Source organism: Culicoides brevitarsis, chromosome 1, assembly GCF_036172545.1.
Source record: "Culicoides brevitarsis isolate CSIRO-B50_1 chromosome 1, AGI_CSIRO_Cbre_v1, whole genome shotgun sequence".
Classification (NCBI taxonomy): Eukaryota; Metazoa; Arthropoda; class Insecta; order Diptera; family Ceratopogonidae; genus Culicoides; species Culicoides brevitarsis.
The window spans coordinates 30,815-57,363 of NC_087085.1; the positions used below are offsets into that span (position 1 = coordinate 30,815).

The following is a 26,549-nucleotide window of genomic DNA, read 5'->3' on the forward strand; positions in this document are numbered from 1 at the left end:
AAATTGTGCATTTATCTCTTCCACAAACACCATCCTTCGCGTACAAACAAACGTCGCTGTATGTAAATCCCATACATAAATGGTTGCTCACGCAGCCCCCATCATTTCGTATGCAATCCAGCTGGAAATGAAGCCACAGTGTTCCTTGTTTTCCCATCATTATACGTTGTGTACCGTGTGTGCATATTTTGTGCAAAAATATATATATTGAAAAAATTCCCCGCACAAAACCATCAGTTTGAGTTTGCCGTTCATGAAAGACGATCGAAAGAGAAGAAAACTCTTATTACGCGTTCAGTGCTTTAAAATTGTTTTTGTGCTCACAATCGGTAAGCAATCTAGACGACGACAGAGACACGTAAAAATTAATAGCTGTCTGAAATGGTCAAAAAAGAGTGTGTTTCATCCCGTTACGTGCTGCATTCAATAAAAACAAAAAATAAAGAAAATGTGTAAAAGACAGTCTCTGATTTAAAAGAATCTGCGTTGTTCGCAATTGAATTGAAAAGAAGAAAATCTCGAAAGATACTCGATTGTCTAAAAATAGCATGTAATTATTATGCTTCGCGGTAAAATTTTTCGTCTCCTTCGTTTTTCATGAGAATAAAATTTCCATATACAATGCTAATGTATGCTAAATTTGTTCCTTGGGGTATAAATAAGTATTTATGATGATTCCAAAATAATTCTGTTAATCTGATGTAAAGATGTCTAAAGGCATTATTGTTTCAATAATTTACTTATTTCAACATTTGTTGCGTAATAGATAAAAATGTAAATTCAGTTTTCAAAATATTTGTTAAAAAAATTATAAACTTTTATTGATAAACCGGAGAACAGCATTAAAGAAAACTATTCTTCAGGAATGTTTAATTCTGAAATATGTTATATAATAATATATTAAAAGTTTTCTCAAAATAACTCAAGGATTTTCTTACATAAAGTTATATCTTCGTGTCTCAAGGTATAGACAAAAAGTAAAAAAGTTGATGAGAAAAAAATGTCATAAAACATCATAACAAACTTTTTTCTCTACTTTAATAAGATTTCTGTAGAAACAAGCTAATCTAATTAATTGCTATTTTTATATACTTTTAACATTTGTTCAATTCATGACCTCTTTTCAGGTGACTTGTCATGATTTTAATTATAAAAAAAATATACGTTATGACAGTTTTTCTATTAGCTTCCTTTTTGGCAACATTTTCATTAAATACATTTACGTTTCAATAAATGAAAAATATTAAAAAACATATTTTTTTTTAATTGATTTGTTTCAACTTACTGACCGGTTTAAATATATAATCCTTTTTTACACAATGCAACAAAATAATATGACTCTCAAATAAAAACAAATAACATAATAACAAATATCAATACTTTTTATTTGTTTAACATTTTTTATATGGTGATTTTATATTTTAATATTATTTTAAATTATTTTTTTTTCAGGAAAAAAGTAACAATCAGCATCAATAGTGCTCGAACAATCATTTAAAATACATAAAATTTAAACTTATATTAAAGTGAAACTATTGAAAATAAATAATTAAATATTTATAAAAAAGAGAAAAATATATTTGTACAAACTTCAAAGAAAATTTGTTGATGAATTGAAAATAAAATTGAAAAAAAAACACTTGTGTGTAAATATTTACAAATAAAGTGACGTAAAGTGAAAATTTTGCACCGAGAAAACTCAGGATAATAAATAAATAAAAGGTAAATAAAGCATTCAATTTATGTTTCAAATTAAAGTTTGATGAAATTCTACTTAACTTATAAAGAAAGCCGAGTCTCAAGTAATCAGTTTGAGTACACAAAACATTTATTCAATTTTTTTTTTTGCAAACCAGAAATTAAATTAATTCTCATTTATTTGTCGGAAATTGTTAATGCTTGGAGTGCTTGTTTTGTTTTGTTCACTTGAAAAGTGTAACACGTCGTTATTTTACAATGTAAAATATTTATTGATACACACAAACAAACAAAAAAAACTGAACATCGAAGAAAATGTGTCATATTGATTTTCTGGCTAATTTTAAAAATAAACAAGTTTTTTTATAAATAACTCCATATTACTATTCAAACGGCATAAAAGTAATTGAATGTGTATCAACAATAAATGTATATAAAAATATGATATCTTCGTTATTTATGACATTATTGCTATTTTATTGCAAATGCAACGAAGAAACATCATTTGGAATTGAGTAAAATGGAATGAACGTACCTTTGATTAAATAAAAATAAAAATGTCTCATGTAAAGTTTTTTCATATAATAACAAGTTTGTTTAGTCTGTTGACAAGAGACAACGACACAAATATAGAAAAAGGGATCGTCAAGTAAAATAATTTTGTGGAAAATTTCTGGAATTCTTTAACATATTTTGATAAACATTATTGCTTGTTTTGGCAGTGACTTCTCGGAAAAGGGGTTCAAATTGAGATTTCGTTATGAAGTGAGACAAATTTCAGATGAATTTTTACTTCTTTTTAATCCAGTTAAACGTCTTAGAAAAGCCATCTATGGGTAAAAACTCAGGCATGCATACTAAAAAAGGACTCTTTTTATAATTGCGTGTTTGAGGGATGTACTTGCCTTTAATAGGTTAATGAAAATAAATTATAGTTAGCTTGATAAAAAGTTTGAACAAACAAAAAGTTGCACAAAACTTTTTACTATATTTTATTAGTTCTGTGAACTGATTTTTTTGTGTTATCAAAGTAAGCGCAGACATGAATAGAAAAAAGGAAAATATTGAATATGATTTATTGCTCCTTGTCTGTCTATATATTTAATTTTTCGTTCGATTTAATTTGTTTGTTTTTTTCAACGCAATTTTTGTTCAAACTTTTTTTACGTTTAATCGTTCGATCTGATTTAATTGCTTTAAATTGTGCAAAAAATAGTTTATAACTTCAATAATAATAATAATTGGATCAGGTATGTGTACTTTGCATAAAATTAAGCGATGCATGTTTCGTATTTTAAATCGCAGGGAAATTGTGTCAAGGAAGCTTGTTAACATATGTTGAAGGAAGTGTAAGAACACATTTCAGAGGCGACTTCTTGACGGTTTATAGACCAACATTTGAATAAATTATGTTTCCGTAATGAGGTCAAAGATGGTTATCATCGTAAAGATGATCGATTACTTTATTTTTCGATTTTCCTAAGAGGAAGTGCTTCAACGGTTCGTTTTGATTGCGAATCGACATCAATTTCAAGATTCGAATGTAGTAATTGTTGTTGTTTGGGTACGGAGAAATCTAAAAAGGAAATGAAATAGACGGTATTTTTTTTATATTTTAAAAATTCCATGTACCTTTTGACGAGTAACTTCCTCGTTTTTATATTACAGACAGCGATGAGAAATATAAAAACACCTTGAAGAACGTTTATAATGTCAAACATGTAAAAGGCGGGACTTTCTCCATTCACGAAGAACGAGAACCATTCCATGATCCAATTAACTGTTTCAAAAAAATGTTTAGATTCAAATTGATTTTTTAATGAAAAATTTTGCATTACTTCCCATGATGATAAAAAGTCTCCAATACATCGAAAATCGATTGTTGTCGTCTTTAGAATGACGTGAACTGTTTCCCCTTTGTATTACGTTATCGGTTTCCTCTTTGATTTTCTGAATTTTGTACAATGTTCTTCCGAAAAATCCCACATTGAGTGTTGTTAAAAGCAATAGTATCAGGTTAAAGTATATAAATTTCGTGAGAAATAAATCTGCAAAGCAAATTCAATTGATAAAGTTTGATTTGAAGTAAAATTTTTACATACTTTGTAAAAAACAAGTTTTTGTAAAATAAATTCCGGGCTTGTAGTTCAAATCAATGCCCGATAAATCGAGTGACAGTATAAGAATCAACAAAAATGACGCCATCCCATAGGCATACACACAATAAATGCGGAAAATCGTCTTATTATTTGTCTTTCGGAAAGCTTTTCTGAATGTCCAAAAAATATCAAAGCCCATTACGTTCAACCAAAAGTAACTTAGCATCATGGAAAAGTACGTGATATATCCGAAAATAGTACATTGAAGAGGATTTTTGTGCGCATTCAAGGACGTAGCATTTGTGATTCCGAGAAAAGTGTATGCCAAGGTTAACGCTCCAACAAAACTCATAAGAGACAAGCCATGAACATTTCGTAACTCAGGAAAAATCATGTAGACTATTAGCGTGATGATCAAAAATGGAACAGATATTAACATTCCTATGAGAAAAAAAAGTGATAAAAACAATTTTTATTAAATTTTTTAAGAATTTCCTACCATATCCCAATATTTTGAGTCGTATATCGGTTGTTGGATGCACGCATTGTAACACAGCAATTTTTTTATCTTGAACAATTATACAATGCTCTTCGTAATCCAACGTTAATGGAGTATCGGCTTTTCGATGAAGAATAACTTCGCCTTCCTTAAAGTAAAAAATGCTTAAAATTCAAAAGATTTAATTGAAAATGACTCACTTCGGAATATGATATCTTTGTTACGTCTTCCTTACTCGCAGTTTTACCATTAGAACAATTTATAAAATGATAAACCAACAAAGTTTTATTTTCATCAAATGATATATGGTTATCGTTTTCGTCATAAGCTTCATGAGTAAAATTCCTCGGACAAAATTTTGATTCGTTTTTACAGCAAAATCTGACACATTTTAAAGCTGAATGCGTACAAATGCATCCTCGCAAGTGCAATTCCGTGTCAATTTTTTCAAAACCGTCAACCCAAAATCCATTTACAAACCCAAAATGTCCTTTTGGATATACTTTTCCATCATGAAAATAACTCCCGTTTTGCAGAAAACTTCCTTCTGTGATGTTTTTCGTATGAAATTCGGGACATTTTGTCAAATTTTGAGCTAAAATCTCTTCGAAAATTAACAAAATTAAACAAATTATGGATAAAAAATTCATTTTGATTAACAATTATTGAAATTTAACAAAGTTGCTTTTTCATTTAAGACTTGAACGAGACTACTTTTACTCGAGAGATGGGAACAAAAGTACAGGATGTGCAAAAATATCATTTCCTTGATGGTTTGAATCACTGTCTTTCGATTCATTTATCATTAAGCCAACACAGTTTGAATTTTTTCATAGTTTCTTTTATTAAAGTACATATTTGGATCTCAAAATTAACATAAAATCTAAAAATAATAAGCACAGGTATACGATATATGATGAATGAAATGGCACAATATATAACATCTTAGTAGTAAATACACATTACACTTTTAAAATGAGGAATAAATGTCACAGATTTCTTATTTTCTATTTGTGTTTTTTTTTAATATTTTTTGATTCTGTGGCTTTGTTTAGACTGTGACTAGATAAATTCGGTATGCTCGGTAATTGGCAATATTTTTTTTAATGCGAATGTTTCTTCTCATTGTTGATGTAATTGTTGTTTGAATGGTTGTCTTTAATGTCTTTGTCTTTGTTATTGGCACCCAACAGGGTATTTCTTTGTTCCATTTGTACGCTGTTAGCCCTGCAGTTAGATATCCTTGAACTTCTTGTATCGGAAAATGTTGTTTCAGGTTGCGTGATTCCTCGGAATCTGTAGTATCTAAAAAATATTTAACAAAAATTACCTAATTTAAATTTCAAAGAAAAATTATTCCAAAACCCAAAAATTGTCTTTTGAACCATATTCAAACACCTTTTTTTTATTGAAATGTTAGATTTTTATTATTTTGTTTGTTAGTGACCGTTGTTAGTTTATAAAAATGTTCATTCATCAAAACCGTCACCGCAAAAAAACACGAAAAAGGACAAAAATGAAAAATTACTTAATGCATAACATGTCACAAAAGACAAAAACTTTAGATGTGAGTTTGTTCTGTTGTTCTAGAGTCCCGTGACGACGAGCTAATCATCGTTGAGATCCTAACAATGTTGGAATACCTTTTAGCAAAATATTTGATATAAAAAAAAAAAAAAATTATGTGCGACTTCAGACAATACGTTCAAGGCAACGATCAATTTTGACTGACAACAACGAGCAATAAATTTCTCAAACCAAAACATAGTATCAAAAACCAATCGTGAACGGATGTCTTACCATCGAATAAAAAATACAGAAAAATATTGAAAGAGATTCAGACACTTTAAAACACTTTGATTAAATTAAAATTCGTCGGCACTTGTGTCGGAACCATAAAGTTTTGCGTTCGAGTAAAACAAAATCTGTGAAAAAATCCGTTTTTATCAGTCATTAGCGTTCCCAGACATTACACACGCTCTGCCTTCATTTATGCGAAGAAGTTTGTGAAAAATATGAAGAAATACACACCTCTTGATCACGAGTTTGCGAACCTTATCGTTGCATACAACCAACAAGAAAATCAAAATACCTTGAGAGCAGTTTATGAGATCTGTCACGTAAAACCAAGGACTTTCAGGACTCACATACCAAGATATTACTTCCCAACTCCATGTAACTTAAATGAAAAATTAAAGTCAGAAAATTTCTTTTTGTTGTTAATGTTGAGCAACATTTACCTCCCATGATAACGAACAATCTCAAATACAACATAAAACGATAATTGTCATATTGATGTCGCGAATGACGACGACTACTTTCAGCATCAACTACAGCGGCAGTTTCTGATTGCACCTTTTTGATACGATAGGCAGTGACTCCGAAAAATGTGATATTCATGCAAATTAAAATCAGCAAGATCGAATAGAGGTATATGAATTCCGAAATATGTTCATCTATGGAAAGAAAAATTTGATAAAAAAATAGTTTTATAAAAAAAAAAAATTTTTAAATCTCACGTTGTAAGAAACAAGTTTGAGTGAAATACATTCCAGGCTTATACTTTTCAGGAATTCCTGAGATATCCATAGACAATGAGAACAATGTACAAAACATTGCCAAGCCCCATGCGTAAATGCAGTAATATATGAAGTTCTTTTTAGCGCTTGTACTTCCACGAACCCCTCTAAAAATGAAAGTAATTAATAAAAATGCACAAATTCTCAAAGAAACTCTTACCTAAAAGTCCAATAAATATCGAAACACATAGTATTCAACCAAAAAAAACTGACAATGAACGAGAAATAAATAATATACGCAGCTATTGTACAAAAGTATGGATTGAAGCATTGCGATGTGCCATCATGACACTCTTTTCTCGAGCCCAAAATCTGGACAGTACCGAGAACAGTATATCCAACAGTCAAACTCCCGACGTAACTCATCAACGACATGCCATGAACGTTCCTCAACTCCGGAATTACAGCGTAAACAATAAATGTAACAATTAAAAATGGAACTGACAACAACATTCCTGAAAAAAATATAATTTAAAAAAAAAATTATGTATGAAAAATTTGCGATGAAAATCTTACCAATTCCTAACATGGAATAACGGGCATCTGGAGGTTGCGGATCATAACAGCGAAGAACGAGAACTTTTTGCGTTTGTTGGTCCACTGCGACACAATGTTCATTGTAAGTTAGGAAATTGTCTTCATCAGGTAAATATATTGAGCCATTCTGATGACAAAAAAAAAAAAAAATCGTAAAAAAAATCTTTCAAACATTTTTTTTATAAATTTAATTTTTAAACATTCTTACTTTTTAAATTTATAAATAATTTTCAATATTGAAATAATTAATTTTATTAATTCAAAAGTTATTTTTTAAATTTTTACAAAATTCAAAATATTTCAGACAGAATTTGAATCAACCTTTTGAATTATTTCTGACTAAAATTTGATTTTTATTTTAGATTAATGCTTTAATCAATCATTTCAAGAAATTATGAATAATATTTTGCATGGGATGGAAAAAAAGCTTTTCAAGCTACTTACCGCTCCAAGATACCATTGATCAAATTCAAAGTTTTGAGGGTCTAAATAACTTTTTGCGCAATCTCCTAATCGATTAAATGACCAATGAAAAGCTTTAGCAACATCTGTTTTTACGGGTTCTTCATTTTCTAATCCAACATCCCACAAAAGTGTTTCAAATTGCTCCGAAGCACAATTGTTTGTTGCATTATTTTTCACCATTCGACGATCCGGGCAACATGCCATGATACAAGGCTTCAACAAGCAAATGCAACCTCTTACATGTTCGGGTACAGGAACTTTCTTCTTGTTATTAAAGGTATAATTGAACTTCGCATAGAATCCAAGACCGTATTTCAAGCCATCATGCTCCCATGAATTATCGACGAGCAATTTGCCATCTGTGATGTTGATAGTTCGCTCAAATTCGCACGAAAGATTTTCAGGATATGTGCGAACCTGAGAAATATCAGCAGCAAAGCAATGCGAGAAAGCGCAAAAAATGAGCAGAAACAGGAAATTTTTTGGTTTTTGTCGCATTTTTAATACAAAACGAATTCTGATTAAATTATGACTTAAATGGACTTCAAATGAGTGATCGAATGAATCAAGCAATGTTTTGATAGGTTATGTAGTATAAATTATCTGCAAATTACAGTTGATAAATTGATAAGATAAGCAGAATGTTTACCTTTTGGATGTAACATTTCGTAAAAATAAATTAAAAGTGATTTGTTTGCATAGTTTTTTTTTTATCGTTTTCGGAGGGAAGCTTCATTTAGAAGCACTAAAAAATCCTTTAAAATCCTACCTTTACGACATAATCGTCGTATTCAATCAACCAACATCCCTCCGTCGTGTCATGATACACCAATAAATGGTTTTCCGAAATATTGACTTCGTTATCATTCGTTAGATGATACGTACGATTCTTAAACATTTCAGGACAAAATTCATCTATAGTCCCATTATTCTCGTTACAGCAAACACGAACACATGCGAGACTCGAATGCGTGCAAATACACCCTCTCAAATGAGATTCCGTGTCAATTTTGGCAAAATTTTCGTCCCATAACGCATCAACATGCCCAAAATGTCCCGGCGGAAAGACCTTTTTGTCATGCAAGTAACTTCCATTTGGCAAAAACTCTCCTCCTGTGATGTTAATCGTGTGATATTCTGGGCACTCGGATAATTCATAAACTTCTCCATTAAAATTTTCAACTTGCGCCAATGCAAGTTGCGAGAATTGAATCACGTTGAGTGCAGTTATTAACAGAATTCCGATTATTTGCGTCATCATTGTGATTCTGTAAGCTTATCAGATAAATTATAATTATTTCGTTAAAATATGTTGCGTGCGTTAAGCAATACTTTTTGCTGAGGCTTTGTTGTTGACACGTGATATCGATATTTTCTGTCCAAAAAATATTATTCAATGGTCCTTTGCGATAAAAATAAAGTAAACAAATAATGGCGTCGTTTTATCGAAAGTATGTAAATAACTATTCTTCCTCGAGAAATGGGTGTGGGTCAATTTGATTAATTGATTTATAACTGTGATGAGTGAGGAGATGATTAATGGAAGGAGTGACAGGACATCGTGTGTCTCTGTTTCCTGACAACTCTGATAAAGCTCTCGAGTGTCTTGATGAGCAATAATAAGACGATATTTCATGTTTTTTTATGTGATTCGTGGTAAATTATCACACCTGTAAGGTATTTCCTTTGATAACTCAAAGCTTTGATATACAATGGGCTCATTCATCATTTGAAATTGTAAACATATCGTTTGTGAATTTGTTTCCAATAACAAAAAATCTTCTTTATGCTTAAAATTTTACTGATATTCGAGCATTCATGATCTATTATGATTCATGAGGCACAAAATTCAGTAGAATTTTATGTAAAAGACTAAGATTTTTTTTAAATTTTACAAGTTAAACATCAAGAGGAGTATTTAAGTAAACCAATTCTCATAACAAATTTAAGTTTTAATCAATCTTTCATCAAACCACTTTGTAAGAGTCTCCAATTCTCAGAATTTCTCAAACTTTCAATTTCCCTTAAGTCTCAACAGCCTTGACAATTCGTGATTTGTTTACGCACGTCAATTTTTTTCATGCATATTTGTTTATTCGATTACGCTAAACCTCTATTTATGTTATAAATAAACATATTAACGAAAAATGTGGCAAAAGTCAAGAGATATCAACTGTTTGCACAGATAAAACTACTCGCTGATTGAATTGTTAGAAATTTCGTATGGGAAAATACAGCAAATGGTTCTGAAAAACGTGAAGCTTCTACTAATTAATAACTACAAACACTAAATAAAAATAGCTTTAATTGCGGTAATTATTAATCATAAATGAATAAATCTTCATATATAAGCGAAAATTATAGAAACTTAAGCAAAAGTGAGAAGGAAATATGTTTCATATATTTCAGATTGGTGTATTAATTCTTTTTTTTTTCGCAAAAACTAAAAATTTTCTCAACAAAATTTAATTACAAATTTTCAAAGTAAATATATAAAAAATTATGAAGATTATTAACTTTTAAAAGAATTTTCAGAAAAAATAGTTAAAATATTTTAAATAATCTCATGAAGAAATTTTTAAAAAATTAAATAAAATAAAAATTGAATTTTTTTTTTTGAAAATTGCATCCGCCTTGTACTAATATTTTGACGACTTGTTTACAGTTTATACATTTTAACGTAAACAAAATATGAACTTTACTACTTTTTGAGAGAGTATCAACCTGTAACATACTTGTTACCTACTTACGAAACCTTTCTGCGATGGGAATTCCTCGTAATTTGAATTTTATTGATCAAAAAAACCGGTTCTCCTCACGTTTAATCGTTCACGTTGTTCAAATCACAAAATTTTTAAAATTTATTATGTTCTGCAATCTTCTACTTTTTTTTATGTGATAACTTTTTTGACACACTTTTTTATGCTAAATTTTTAATGAGACGCTTAAGTATTTATTCAAGCATCTGCATAATTTTTTTTGTACAAAAACTTGCTAATGACAATCGACATCATTTCTCTGGAGAACAAATACTCAACAGATGGGTTTGGTCATGTCATTTTTTTTTCATAATTCAAACGTAAATATTTGTAAGCCGCAAATATACTAAATATGTTTCTTATTTGGTAAAACCCGAGCAAATTGTACATGACTCGAATCTCAAGCAAATAAAGCGCTAAGCATAAAAATTATCAGCATCAGAATTTTGTCGCTTACTCATAAAAACACTCACAAATATTTTTTTATTGCAATTATTTATCTCGATTTTATTAATAGTTTTTTTTATATTGTGTTATGACGATGATGATGGCATCAATTGCTTATCATTTCTCAAATAACCCGTTATTCGTAATTTTGACCTTGAACTTTATTTTTTTTTTGTTCTTCCTTTCTCTTACTGACTTTTCTTTTTATTTTTAAAAATTTTTTTTTTTTTGAAAAAAATCACTTTTAATTTATTTTTGATCGAAGTATTTTTTTAAAATAATTTACTTGAATTTTATTTTATCTAAACGCCCATATTTTGAGTCACAAAAGTTAAAATTAAATCCAGTTGCAGATAAAATTGCCACAAAAGTACGCCCGGAAAACTGATAGCAAACTTATCTGTCGTTTTTATGACTAATTAAATGTGTTTTTTTCTCCGTTGGAGCTTTGTTCTTTACTTCTTCACGAGAACGCGGACTAAAGGATACTGAGCAACAGCGAGAAATAACAACACAGACTTAACCAGCTCAACGTGTTTGCTACGTTTTTTACGTCGTATAATTTTATTTACTGTAGTGATAAATAAGTAATACACTGACACACTGACACAATAAGGCGAGAAATAACTGAACGTTATTCGACTCTGGGATTTTTTTCTTCATTGTAACCCCTTCGTGGATATCAACAAGTTACCAATATTAAACAACAATCGTGTACGGATCAAAAAATTGTTCCAAATATATGTTTGAGCATGCGGCATTACTCACACATCGGCTTTGTGAATGTTCAATCTCGTGTGTATTTGTGAATATCTTCTCGAAAATCTTTAGTTCCGTGATAACTTTAAGTACTTTCAAGACAAGAAAGAGCCTTTTTTAAAGGATAATTTTGTTATCAAATTGTTCTTTAAGCATTTCATGGAAGTCCATTAATTAATATTTTTCGTTGTTGTCATCATGCATTTGTATTGAAGTAAATGTCGGATATATATCGGTTCACGGACAGTTTTAATGAAATACATATTCTTTCCGTATTATTATTTTGATTTCATGTTAATTTATTAATATGACGTTCACAATGCAGTACATTTCATGGAAATCTCGTTCTCGTGTATGAAAATTAAAATGAAAAATGTCTTAATTTGATTGACGTGAAAATTTTTGTCAAATTTTAAAATAGTTTTCTGTTCATTCAAACTTAATAATTTCACTTTTTTAAGTGAAAAACAGATGGTCTATGGAATTTTAACAGATTCTAATGAAAGAGCCTAATTCGTTATAACATGCATTAAACTGCGCATTTGCATATTAATTAAATGAATGCATTTGATGTTCAACTTTACATTCTCGTTCAAATGTTTCGTGTCATTTTTTTCCATATAAAACATACTCGTGGCATGTAAATAATTTCGAGGAATGCATCCCAGATGATTTTATCGCATTACAAACCCTTTTTGCTGTCCCGAACTTGTCACTTTTCATATAATTAATAATCCCTGATGAGATAAAAGGCACTTTGTGTTCAAGGATAGTACCATTTACGCGTGTGAACCATCGTTTTTTTTATCAAGCTAATCAACAAAATACTCATACATGAAAGGTTATTTACGTTTTCATGTTGAAGCGTGGCGTTTAAATGAGGCTATTGCTAACTCAGATGACGATAATCAAATAATATGATTGAAAAAGGCAATAAAAGTGTCTCGTGATAACTGCAATCGATTTACATTTGACCTTATTTGTGGGAAAATTGTTTTTATAGGCACGCCTTTTGCCATTTATCTTCATTAAAGTGAAGATTTATTCCTTTCTCGTCGAGTTGTTCGAAGGATTTTATGTTAATAAACGATAAAAATCTAATAATTTTAACAAAAATTAGAAATTTTCTTATTAAAATTCGAATTTATTTTCAACTTTTTATACTTTTGGAATGTCGAGGATAAATTTTCTAAATGTCTTTGTTCTAAAATTATAAATTCTAATTAAATAATTCTAACGGTGGATTTCTGTTTGCCATTTGAGTGAACGACTTTGAAGAATTTTTCTGATCTAATATTTCTCATCGATGTCTATGTCATTCGAGTAACTTGTATAATTCTAAAAAAAAAAATAACAAAAGGGAAGTTTTTATTAACAAAATAATAAAGATACTTCAAAATTACCTCATTTTGCGTCAGTCTCTGCAATTCTTCTTTCTTTTGACGTTTGAAAAATCCACATTTGTACAAAATGAGCGACATGACGATAAGAACAAATAATCCGACTAATGCTGCAGTAATGACGATCCATAACTCGATGTCTTTGGAAAAGTGTTTGAAAATTATCGTATATGGCAGATTTTCTTGTGTTATTTTAAAACCCGTCATCATATTTTCATCGCTATTAGCATTGATCTCCAATGTCGGATACATCGCGAAAATGTTCAAGTTTTCATCGAAAACAGAATTCAATGTTGACACATGTAACATATAACTAATTTTGACGCGTATAACATCCTTCGCGCTCGCTTTAAAGTTATTCAGGTGAAAGTATATTTGCATGCACGAATACTTTTCGACGTAATTTCCGCGACAGTTGAAATGAATCGTCCTATTTGGCGGAAGTTCATCAAGTATTGTTGTCTGTTTTTGACTTTGACTTTGAGGTATGGCGTGTGACAATGGATTTTCTTCTCCGGAAATGCTTCTCTTTGATCGTAATTGTAGTGCATTTCCCATCTTTTTTTCTTCAATCATATCAAACTCGTCGGCAGAATCGTTCTCCGTATCATCGAGCGTTTGTAAAGTCGTTGCTTCAAGTAATTGATTGTCGTGATACCATGTGAGAGGAATAACAGCATCTTTGTAATGCACTTCGATCGACAAGTCGCTTTTGTTGAACAATTGTACATCTTTCGTTTTTGTTGAATACACTGTAGGAATGAATAACATCGCCGAAAGCTCTCGAATTGTGCTTGGACCTTCATTTGTGATCTCGATCTCGTGAGTTATAACAGGGTCTAATTCTAAATCTTCAATTGCGTACTGTGACAATGTTGAAGAACCTTGAATTTCAACTTCGCTGTATTCAATCAACTCCACAAAATTCACAATTTTGTTATCTTCGAAGTTGAGCTCTTCTCCGTTGCTTAAAGCTTCCGCTTGAATCATCAATTTTTTGCCGGAAAGGCGAGAAGTATCAATATTTACAATCAGTTTTGCCTGTAAAAAAAAAATTGAATGAAAAATTTTTTAAACATAGAATTTCATGCTTTACTGTCTGTTTAGCGAATAGCGGATTTCCATTTAGTAAATCACAAATCATTTCATCTTCTTCTATTTTGTGACAATTTGATGGAATTTTAGCAAATGACGTGATATTGGATAATGTTATCTTTATTTGAGCTAAATATGCTGTTTCTCCAATATTTTCTACTTCATATTTGACTGCTAACGTTCTCGTGCTTCCCAAAATGTACGGCAAACTACAAAAAACCATATAGTAAATTTTTCAAGATGCAAGATGAAAGTACTCACTTTGATCCGCTCAAAGAACTTTTTACTCGCAAGTCAGCAACACACATGGAAGCTTTACATCCCGTGCTGTAAACGACAGATGTTTGAACACTTTGTGCGGAATTTTCCTGTAAAATAACACATTTTTCGCAAAATTTCGTGTTGATTAACGCCTGATTGACAATGCGATATTCCATTTCAATTTCTATCGGTTTGAAAATATCCGCGATATTAAAGAAGACGGCTATATCAAACTCGTGACATTGCATTTGATTGTTTATCGTTACGTTTAAATCGTAAAATTTATTGTTGTTGATCCATTTGGCTCGATTGTACTTTGTGTCGGCTTTTAGCAGGACGTTAAAATCTGTAATGAAAGCAAACAAAATTAAAAGTGCTGTAAATGGCGTTTGAATCGCGTAAAAAGTGTTAATGAACTCTCTTAATGGACTACAAGTCGAGAATAATTATTCATGTAGGAGGATGATAAGGAGTTGAAAAATATACAAACCTATGTCATGCGTGATTTCAGTTGCTGCAAACAATCTCCAACACGCTGTTATCTGAAATCGCGTATCATTCTTCCCGATTTCCTTCTTGTTTGTCTCGAGCGTTGCGGAAATTTTTACAACTGGATATGTTTTATATAAAAAAACTTTTTCCTCTAATGGACTGCCAATCGCTAAATCATTGTAGCCATTTGCATCGATATCGACGCCATTTGATAAGGAATGTCCAAACAGCATTCCGGGAGATTTTATCATATCTTGACTTTCTGGTTGGATTTTTTGAGTAGCTTTTAATGACAATCCCTGAGATGTTCCATGAAAGATATAAACAGCTCCATTTCCTTCCATTGGAGCTCCAATTGCAACATCACGAAAGCCATCGTCATTAATGTCGCCTAATTTGCTCATTGCTGTTCCAAATCGCCCGCCAAACAAATAATCGCTTGTTAAAGCAGTTTGAAGTTCAAACGAAAGTTTTCCGGTATTGATGTAAATGTAAACGGCGCCGCTTTCAAAATAGGAATTTCTACTGTACATTGGAGCGCCAATCAATAAGTCGGGTAATCCGTCGTTATTTATGTCTTCCGTGAGAAGAGAATATCCAAAATATTCACCGACTTGTTGAGATTCGAATTGTCGAAAAATTTTCATTGTTTTGTCTGTGCGAAAATTGTTTTGTTTGTCGATGAAATCGAAAATAAAGACTTTTCCCGCTTGCGGAGCACTTGCAACGTACAACAATCGATTGGATTCACGCCCCGCAAAATATCCCGACGAAACTGCATACCCAAGATATGAATCATCACGCAGTGTCTCGTGATCTGGCAAATCGATGAGAAACGGATTAACAATTTCTGTCACGTACTCAATTTGATTATTATTTTTCTGATTCGTCTTTAATTGGTTTGATTGTTGTCGCCGAAAACGTGGTCGATATCGAATTACGCTGCCTTTCCAATTGTAAATGCCAGGCGCCCCCATCACAATTTCCTCGGCGTTCTCTGTGATGTGCACACTAAAGCCTTGTTGCCCGTACATGTTTTCGTAAATATTATGTGTGCCATCTTCCGCACGACGTACTTGTTTATCGCGAGCTCGCAAGGACGCAATTTTGTTAATTCGTGTATTGTCGTTCTCAGATGATGCCCAATAACACGCGCCATGTAACAGGTAATGTTCGTCCTCGTTCGTTTGGTATGATAGTAAATTTGCTTTCAATTTGGGCGAACAAACAACGAATTTGCTGTTGTCCGATGATAAGCCATCCATTGAATAACCTAAAATAATTGGAGAGTGTGTCGATAAATGTTTCGTTAATTAATACGACGACAAAATTTTTAATTGAATTTCAATCTGCTTTCACAGATTCTCTAACAATTTTGAAGTTTTTCATCAAAAATTCACCTAATAATTGAAAATCCTTTTTTTCTGAATTATATGCTACACTCGTATCTTCCATATTTGTGTTTCCTTTGGCATCGACAATAAATGATTCACACGATCCATCTTTAAAATTGCATCTATAAACACCCCCTGTCTCATTTACTCTCCTTTGAGCAGGAAGATGCGTTTGAGCTTTTGGCGCGCCAACGAGAATGCTACTTTTCTTCAACGTCAAAGTCAATCCGAATAACGACGATTCACTTTTTTCCATAAAAGTCCTTAAATTTGGCGGTTTAAAGATAATATTTGGCACAGGAGATATATTGAAACCCGTAATAATGTTCTGTTGTGCAATAATCGTAACAATTACCAATTGCAGGAAATTCATGTTGACTTAAGAGAACTTTAAAACAAAAATAAAAACAAAAATACGTCATCAACTTAAAAATACCGGTAAATTAATACCTTTTCTGGTTAAACCATTAAAAATAAATACATTAGTCATGCGTAGACTGATCTCTGTTGTCAATAATAGTGACTCACAGTTTTTTCTTTGGAATATTGGCAAAAATTTTTTGAATACAAGTTTGTGTTTCGTAACTTATTAACTATACTATTGAAGATATCACAGGTACAGGTTTTTTTGTTTATGTTTTACGTCATACGTTCCTTTTCACTTATTTTTTTGTTTATTTGTTTGTCTTTCTCAATATTTTTTTTAAAATATACTTTTTAGGTTTCTCTTTTCTTTTTGATTCGAACACGACAACGTTCGCGACAAAACTGAGTCAAGATATGGTTTTGCATTTCATTTTAACGTAAAAGAAATATACGAAAAAATATATGATAATCGCGTATAACAGTTTTGATTTGCGTGATCTTGTTCAAGAATAATAATTAAAATGATTCACTGCATAAATAAAAGGCAAATCCATGGTAGTGTTGTGATTGTTAATATTATGAGGCGGTCTACCATTTAAGTGCAAAAATAATGATAACAGCTTGTACCGAGTGAAATGATAAGTACTCGGAACGATTGTGAGATGTTTTTAATAAATAAAATTTTATTTTTGCAATGCTTTGAAGTGAAAGTGATAAGAAAGTTTTCAATTCAAATTGTAAACAGACAAGAAGTTTGTTATTATTTGTGTTTAGGAAATGTCAAAGAGTTAAATTACTTCAAAGTTGTAATCCTTTTACACAGATTAAATGCATTTTGGATGAACTTTAAATATCATTTCATGAGATAATTAATGATTAAAGTAAGTTACAAATATTCATCTAAAATCCAATAAATTTGTTTAATCGATTTATATCAACAATCGTCTTGAGAGAAATATAAGAAATAAATTATTTCAAATTATTATATATAAATATAAGAAGTAATTATAGATCCTTTATATTCTTTTAGAAGATGATCCTTCTTGTTTAATAATGAAAGGACGAAACATATGAATCCAATGGGTTCTGTTCAAAAAAAAAATTACTTTTGGGTGCATCAATTTTTTTACTTATTATAATTGAAAAGTAAGAAAAACAAAAAACAAGTTTGATAGAAATTCATTGAAATTTAATGATAAAAAGTTTACTTACCGAAATTTCAAGAACTATTTGAACAAAATTTGTTTATTATTATTTATTTGAAATTTAAAATTTAATTCTTTCATCTAACAAAAACCCAACGGCTTTGAAAATGACATTCTGGAAGATATAACTCGAGTTTTGACATGTTGTAAATATGAACAGATAAAATATTTTCTCGACACACAAACATTCACACATTTGCAAAAATGAAAATGAATAATCATAAAAAAGCATTCATTCCTTTATGTTTAGTTTAATCTCCGCTTCCCACACACGTGTTCTTTCTCTTATTATTGCTAATATTATTTATATAATTCATGTTATACAAATCAGAAAAATGTATTTTTTTTAAATATTTCTGGATGAAAATTTTCACCGTAAACATGTAAGAAAATATTCAAATTTTTGTCACAGTTTGCATTACGAAGTTTGCACGGCCATCAATTTGCATATTATCGATTTATTTTCCACAATATTATATTCACTGTCCGTTTTGTATATACTTTCCTCTTTTAACATTCATAAATGTAGACCACTGATGCGGGAAATTTAAGCTTGAAAATTGAAAAATAAAATATACGTAATTTTCATTTTGAGAGGCCATTTGATGATTCTTAAGCTTGAAATTAAATAAAAGTTATGAAAAAAGCCTGTGGATGTCTTTTGGATGGTCTTAAGTTTATATATTGATAAATAAAAAATACGTAAAATATACGTAAAAAATACGTAAAACATACGTAAAAAATACGTAAAATATACGTAAAATATACGTAAAAAATACGTAATTTTTATTTTGAAAGCATATTTGATGATTGTTAAGCTTGAAATTAAACAAAAGTTATGAAAAAAGCCTTTGGATGTGTTTTGGATGGTTCTTAAGTTTGGATATTGACAAATAAAAAATACGTAAAATATACGTAAAAAATACGTAAAATATACGTAAAAAATACGTAATTTTCATTTTGAAACCATATTTGATGATTCTTAAGCTTGAAATTAAACAAAAGTTATGAAAAAAAGCCTTTGGATGTGTTTTGGATGGTTCTTAAGTTTGGATATTGACAAATAAAAAATACGTAAAAAATACGTAATTTTCATTTTGAAAGCATATTTGATGATTCTTAAGCTTGAAATTAAACTTTTGTTTTGAAAAAAAGCCTTTGGATGTCTTTTGGATGGTTCTTAAGTTTGGATATTGACAAATAAAAAATACGTAAAAAAAACGTAATTTTCATTTTGAAAGCATATTTGATGATTCTTAAGCTTGAAATTAAACAAAAGTTATGAAAAAAGCCTTTGGATGTCTTTTGGATGGTCTAAAGTTTGGATATTGACAAATAATTGATACGTAAAAAATACGTAATTTTCATTTTGAAAGCATATTTGATGATTTTTAAGCTTGAAATTAAACAAAAGTTATGAAAAAAGCCTTTGGATGTCTTTTGGATGGTTCTTAAGTTAAGATATTGACAAATAAAAAATACGTAAAATATACGTAAAAAATACGTAAAATATACGAAATTTTCATTTTGAAACCATATTTGATGATTGTTAAGCTTGAAATTAAACAAAAGTTATGAAAAAAGCCTTTGGATGTCTTTTGGATGGTTCTTAAGTTAAGATATTGACAAATAAAAAATACGTAAAATATACATAAAAATACGTAAAATATACGTAAAAAATACGTAATTTTTATTTTGAAAGCATATTTGATGATTGTTAAGCTTGAAATTAAACTTTTGTTTTGAAAAAAAGCCTTTGGATGTCTTTTGGATGGTCTTAAATTTGGATATAAACAAATAAAAAATACGTAAAATATACGTAAAAAATACGTAATTTTCATTTTGAAAGCATATTTGATGATTTTTAAGCTTGAAATTAAATAAAAGTTATGAAAAAAGCCTTTGGATGTCTTTTGGATGGTTCTTAAGTTTGGATATTGACAAATAAAAAATACGTAAAAAATACGTAATTTTCATTTTGAGAGGCCATTTGATGATTCTTAAGCTTGAAAAATAAATACATTAGTCATGCGTAGACTGATCTCTGTTGTCAATAATAGTGACTCACAGTTTTTTCTTTGGAATATTGGCAAAAATTTTTTGAATACAAGTTTGTGTTTCGTAACTTATTAACTATACTATTGAAGATATCACAGGTACAGGTTTTTTTGTTTATGTTTTACGTCATACGTTCCTTTTCACTTATTTTTTTGTTTATTTGTTTGTCTTTCTCAATATTTTTTTTAAAATATACTTTTTAGGTTTCTCTTTTCTTTTTGATTCGAACACGACAACGTTCGCGACAAAACTGAGTCAAGATATGGTTTTGCATTTCATTTTAACGTAAAAGAAATATACGAAAAAATATATGATAATCGCGTATAACAGTTTTATTTGCGTGATCTTGTTCAAGAATAATAATTAAAATGATTCACTGCATAAATAAAAGGCAAATCCATGGTAGTGTTGTGATTGTTAATAATGAGGCGGTCTATTTAAGTGCAAAAATAATGATAACAGCTTGTACCGAGTGAAATGATAAAAATGTTTTTAATAAATAAAATTTTATTTTTGCAATGCTTTGAAGTGAAAGTGATAAGAAAGTTTTCAATTCAAATTGTAAACAGACAAGAAGTTTGTTATTATTTGTGTTTAGGAAATGTCAAAGAGTTAAATTACTTCAAAGTTGTAATCCTTTTACACAGATTAAATGCATTTTGGATGAACTTTAAATATCATTTCATGAGATAATTAATGATTAAAGTAAGTTACAAATATTCATCTAAAATCCAATAAATTTGTTTAATCGATTTATATCAACAATCGTCTTGAGAGAAATATAAGAAATAAATTATTTCAAATTATTATATATTAAGAAGTAATTATAGATCCTTTATATTCTTTTAGAAGATGATCCTTCTTGTTTAATAATGAAAGGACGAAAATGAATCCAATGGGTTCTGTTCAAAAAAAAAATTACTTTTGGGTGCATCAATTTTTTTCTTATTATAATTGAAAAAAGAAAAACAAAAAACAAGTTTGATATTTGAAATTTAATGATAAAAAGTTTTTACCGAAATTTCAAGAAAGAACAAAATTTGTTTATTATTATTTATTTGAAATTTAAAATTTAATTCTTTCATCTAACAAAAACCCAAATCGAGTTTTGACATGTTGTAAATATGAACAGATAAAATATTTTCTCGACACACAAAATTCACACATTTGCAAAAATGAAAATGAATAATATAAAAAAGCAAATGTTTAGTTTAAGCTTCCCACACACGTGTTCTTTCTCTTATTATTGCTAATATTATTTATATAATTCATGTTATACAAATCAGAAAAATGTATTTTTTTTAAATATTTCTGGATGAAAATTTTTAAACATGTAAGAAAATATTCAAATGTCACAGTTTGCATTAAGTTTGCACGGCCATCAATTTGCATATTTCGATTTATTTTCCACAATATTATATTCACTGTCCGTTTTGTATAATATTCATAAATGTAGAAATTTACTTGTGAAAAATAAAATATACGTAATTTTCATTTTGAGAGGCCATTTGATGATTCTTAAGCTTGAAATTAAATAAAAGTTATGAAAAAAGCCTGTGGATGTCTTTTGGATGGTCTTAAGTTTATATATTGATAAATAAAAAATACGTACGTAAAAAATACGTAAAAATACGTAAAATATACGTAAAAAATACGTAATTTTTATTTTGAAAGCATATTTGATGATTGTTAAGCTTGAAATTAAACAAAAGTTATGAAAAAAGCCTTTGGATGTGTTTTGGATGGTTCTTAAGTTTGGATATTGACAAATAAAAAATACGTAAAATATACGTAAAAAATACGTAAAATATACGTAAAAAATACGTAATTTTCATTTTGAAAGCATATTTGATGATTCTTAAGCTTGAAATTAAACAAAAGTTATGAAAAAAAGCCTTTGGATGTGTTTTGGATGGTTCTTAAGTTTGGATATTGACAAATAAAAAATACGTAAAAAATACGTAATTTTCATTTTGAAAGTATTTGATGATTCTTAAGCTTGAAATTAAACTTTTGTTTTGAAAAAAAGCCTTTGGATGTCTTTTGGATGGTTCTTAAGTTTGGATATTGACAAATAAAAAATACGTAAAAAAAACGTAATTTTCATTTTGAAAGCATATTTGATGATTCTTAAGCTTGAAATTAAACAAAAGTTATGAAAAAAGCCTTTGGATGTCTTTTGGATGGTCTAAAGTTTGGATATTGACAAATAAAAAATACGTAATTTTCATTTTGAAAGCATATTTGATGATTTTTAAGCTTGAAATTAAACAAAAGTTATGAAAAAAGCCTTTGGATGTCTTTTGGATGGTTCTTAAGTTAAGATATTGACAAATAAAAAATACGTAAAATATACATAAAAATACGTAAAATATACGTAAAAAATACGTAATTTTTATTTTGAAAGCATATTTGATGATTGTTAAGCTTGAAATTAAACTTTTGTTTTGAAAAAAAGCCTTTGGATGTCTTTTGGATGGTCTTAAATTTGGATATAAACAAATAAAAAATACGTAAAATATACGTAAAAAATACGTAATTTTCATTTTGAAAGCATATTTGATGATTTTTAAGCTTGAAATTAAATAAAAGTTATGAAAAAAGCCTTTGGATGTCTTTTGGATGGTTCTTAAGTTTGGATATTGACAAATAAAAAATACGTAAAAAATACGTAATTTTCATTTTGAGAGGCCATTTGATGATTCTTAAGCTTGAAATTAAATAAAAGTTATGAAAAAAGCCTGTGGATGTCTTTTGGATGGTCTTAAGTTTATATATTGATAAATAAAAAATACGTAAAATATACGTAAAAAATACGTAAAACATACGTAAAAAATACGTAAAATATACGTAAAAAATACGTAATTTTTATTTTGAAAGCATATTTGATGATTGTTAAGCTTGAAATTAAACAAAAGTTATGAAAAAAGCCTTTGGATGTGTTTTGGATGGTTCTTAAGTTTGGATATTGACAAATAAAAAATACGTAAAATATACGTAAAAAATACGTAAAATATACGTAAAAAATACGTAATTTTTATTTTGAAAGCATATTTGATGATTGTTAAGCTTGAAATTAAACAAAAGTTATGAAAATTTGGATGTATTTTGGATGGTTCTTAAGTTTGAATATTGACAAATAAAAAATATACGTAAAAAATACGTAATTTTCATTTTGAAAGCATATTTGATGATTCTTAAGCTTGAAATTAAACAAAAGTTATGAAAAAAGCCTTTGGATGTCTTTTGGATGGTCTTAAATTTGGATATAAACAAATAAAAAATACGTAAAAAATACGTAAAATATACGTAAAAAATCCGTAATTTTCATTTTGAAAGCATATTTGATGATTTTTAAGCTTGAAATTAAACAAAAGTTATGAAAAAAGCCTTTGTATGTCTTTTGGATGGTTCTTAAGTTTGGATATTGACAAATAAAAAATACGTAAAAAATACGTAATTTCCATTTTGAAAGCATATTTGATGATTTTCAAGCTTCAAATTGATCAAAAATTACAGAAAGTGTCTTTGGAAGTTTTTTTTGAAGGACGAACATTGAAAAATAGAAAATACGTAAAAAAATACGTAAAAAAGACAGCTTGAACATTGAAAAATAGAAAATACGTAAAAAAATACGTAAAAAGACATAATTTTCATTTTGAGAGCTGATTTGATTATTTTCAAGTCTAAAATTGATCAAAAATTACTTACTAGAGGTCAAGTTTCTTTTTTTTTGCTTGTTTTTATCTATATTTTAAAAAATCAATCATAAAATTTCACCCAAAATTTTATTAAGATTAATTTGTGAAAATGGATATTGAACCGCAAGCATAACTTAATTACACGAATATGTTACAACGATAACAACGTCAGACAAACTACGACGAGGGAAAACATAAAAATTGTAATTTCACCCAAATGTATTCAATAAATTCGACAACAACTCATGGAAATGCCAAGTTGACTTATTTTGTGTGTGTTTGCCCCTTTTGAGTCATCATCGACATCATTGCGTTTGTTTACTTTGCTTTTTTCATATGACTACCATCAACGGAATTTCGAAGCCGGTGCAAGCCCATATTTTAGTAATGTTATTATATTGTACGAAAGGTCAACTACACATCAGTCTGTATGTCGTCGTCGAACATGTGCAATGCAAAACAAACGAGCTGCTTACATTTACTATTTCTTTGGTTTGGTCTCGTGTGTGTTGTTCCGTACAAATGCCGAACAACAAGTTTTTGATTTTATACATTTTTTTCTTGATTATTCAATAAATAAAGTAGATCCCCGCGCTCATCAGCTTCACAGTCTTAGTTGAGACGTTGATTGTGTCGGTTACACTCAAAGAGAGTCATTATCATAAATTAAAAAAAAAATAGCAAAAAAAAAAACAGAAGCGTAATAAAATACGACGGAGGAACAATAATAAGAAGAATAATAAAGACATTCGCTGGTCGTCATGCTGTCTACAATAAAGAAGAGTTGCTTATCAATATACACATGTCGTCGTCGTCGATGCTACAAATCCCATTCATTACGACGAACACTTATCATGTTCCTGCTCAGCACGCTTTTGATGTGCGATGCGGTTCTTGTAAGTATTTCTCTTTATCAGCGCGAGTCAAGAACGTGTATTAATTTTTTATTGTCTTGCGACACCTCAAAACACGCTCAACAGTGTCAACATCCTCATAAACGTCAACCTCGACACGGAAAATCCTTATGTCATCACACGAAAACGGGTTACATCTCCAATCCGCGAGATCCAACAGGCTCCAGTTATGTGCAGTGTGTCAACGGTAACGCTTACCTCTATTATTGCGGCAAAGATACAGTTTATGCCAAAGATCAGGAAATGTGTGTTTCCTTGGAAACGAAATCGCACAACACCAAAAATTTAATCGAAGATGTCGAAATAAACATGAAACATTTTAGGTTTCCAAAAAGGAGATACGATGTGATTTTAGTTTAGATTTTTCGTTTCTTCCGAGAATTTGTGTTTTTGTGTGTGGGAGTGTGCGTCGCTTTTGTACTTTAATTCATTTAGTATTAAAATGTATTATATAAGAATTATAGTAATAAATACCTTGTTTACATGAATCGATTTTCTACTTAGCGTTTGTCTTCTGTAACATTTTAGAGTTCTCAGAAATCGTTTGTTTTTTAATTAGTTTCATATCTCTGGCGTTTTGGCAAATTTCCGAAGACTTTATTTAATTGTAGTTCTCAATTTGTCAAAGAAATGATAAATTTATTCTTTTTGCATATCAAATATTGAAGTAATTTAAGTATATTTAATTTAATTTAAAATAATTTAATTCAATATTTTTTTATATATATATTTTTTTAATTTTTTTCTTCTTGACTTTCATTTCTAATTCTTTTTGATTTTTCTTCTTCATTGTGTTCTTTTTTTCTTATTTAGGTATTTTTTTTTTCAACTAATGTGTTTATAAAATTGACGAAATTTAGATATTTTTTAGAATTCAAAAATATTTTTTTTATAGAACGAAAAATAAATTATTTTTCTCTGTATTTTTTTTAATAAATAAAATTGAAAATACAAAAAATTTCTCTAAAATATTTATAAAAAAAAACTTTTAAAGATAATCATTTTTGGTACATTCACCTTTTCAGGACTTTGTTTAAGATCTTCATCGCACGTGATTCTGAATAAATTTCACTAAAAATCCAGTTCTAACTGATTTATAACCCACTTTGTCTCGCGAGAGTGCATTTCTCACACAGCAATAAACAGAAAATTAGTTTCATATCAAATGTTAACACCTGTTCCCTTCAAAGCTTTTATCGAAACATAAGCAAGCCAATAAAATTGAAATTTTAATACATTAGCATGTTAATGCCTTAATATATGACAAAATAAATGGATTTTATGGATTAGCAATTTTTTTTTTTTTTTTTGAAAATTAATCAGAAATTGGAGGGAGAAAAAAGAAACTTTGCCGATGTGATCGGACGATCGGATATTAATTATTTTATTATCGGATGCACGTTTGACTGAGTTTCGTGTCAAATTTATGTCTACCCGTCGAGATAAGAAAGAACAGTAATGTTCTGATGAGTGATGATTCAAAAATTGCGTCATTATTTTTTTAGTAAACTTTATTACATTTTAAAATTAATTACTTTTTTTCGGGCTAAAGTCTTAAACATAAAAATATCACTTTTATACATTTTTACGATTGTTAACTCTTCTCGGAAAATGTAAACCTCATTTTACATAAAATCAATAATGAACAATATTTAATGTCATTCTTTATTTTCGTAACTGTCTTGTATTCTCTTATGATTTGTTGGGAAGGATTTTTATTGTAACGAATCGATTTTGTGACAAAAATTTTTTAGACAAGTTTATATAAAATTATGTATATAAAATTTATAAAAGTCGATATAAAATGTTAAATGCAAATTT

General features: G+C 29.2%; 4 protein-coding genes across 7 annotated transcripts in view; 1 reads left to right on the forward strand and 3 right to left on the reverse strand.

The window, feature by feature from the left end:
* Positions 1-242: 242 nt before the first annotated feature.
* Positions 243-26,549, forward strand: part of LOC134832536 (uncharacterized) — a 34,859-nt gene continuing 8,552 nt past the window's right edge. Inside the window, exons 1-2 of the mRNA XM_063846600.1 lie at positions 243-329; positions 1,453-1,722. The gene's annotated coding sequence lies outside the window, so the exon portion shown is untranslated. The remainder of the gene's footprint in view (positions 330-1,452; positions 1,723-26,549) is intronic.
* On the reverse strand, positions 3,162-4,546 carry LOC134828134 (G-protein coupled receptor Mth2-like). Its single transcript, XM_063841113.1, has 6 exons — positions 4,532-4,546; positions 4,297-4,444; positions 3,801-4,238; positions 3,537-3,746; positions 3,365-3,478; positions 3,162-3,274 (listed from the first exon to the last, which is right to left on the reverse strand). The coding sequence occupies exons 1-6, from the start codon at positions 4,544-4,546 to the stop codon at positions 3,162-3,164; spliced, it is 1,038 nt and encodes a 345-aa protein (XP_063697183.1).
* LOC134836859 (G-protein coupled receptor Mth2-like) lies at positions 5,138-11,607 on the reverse strand. Of its 4 annotated transcripts, none has more exons than XM_063852113.1 (9): positions 11,370-11,589; positions 7,857-8,480; positions 7,392-7,539; positions 7,036-7,330; positions 6,816-6,982; positions 6,537-6,752; positions 6,328-6,475; positions 6,097-6,221; positions 5,464-5,601 (listed from the first exon to the last, which is right to left on the reverse strand). In XM_063852113.1, exons 2-8 carry the CDS (start codon positions 8,373-8,375, stop codon positions 6,143-6,145), a joined length of 1,572 nt encoding a protein of 523 aa, XP_063708183.1. In that variant the 5' UTR covers positions 8,376-8,480; positions 11,370-11,589; the 3' UTR covers positions 5,464-5,601; positions 6,097-6,142. The 4 variants fall into 4 exon arrangements, with proteins under 4 accessions (XP_063708181.1, XP_063708183.1, XP_063708182.1 ...); XM_063852112.1 differs by lacking the exon at positions 6,097-6,221 and adding an exon at positions 5,825-5,939 and having other exon boundaries at positions 5,468-5,601; positions 11,370-11,607; XM_063852114.1 differs by lacking the exon at positions 6,097-6,221 and adding an exon at positions 5,825-5,921 and having other exon boundaries at positions 5,468-5,601; positions 11,370-11,606.
* Positions 13,133-17,095, reverse strand: LOC134828137 (integrin alpha-PS3-like). The gene is made up of 7 exons (XM_063841117.1): positions 17,013-17,095; positions 16,491-16,872; positions 15,089-16,363; positions 14,599-14,944; positions 14,339-14,546; positions 13,246-14,283; positions 13,133-13,180 (listed from the first exon to the last, which is right to left on the reverse strand). Exons 2-7 carry the CDS (start codon positions 16,855-16,857, stop codon positions 13,133-13,135), a joined length of 3,282 nt encoding a protein of 1,093 aa, XP_063697187.1. The 5' UTR covers positions 16,858-16,872; positions 17,013-17,095.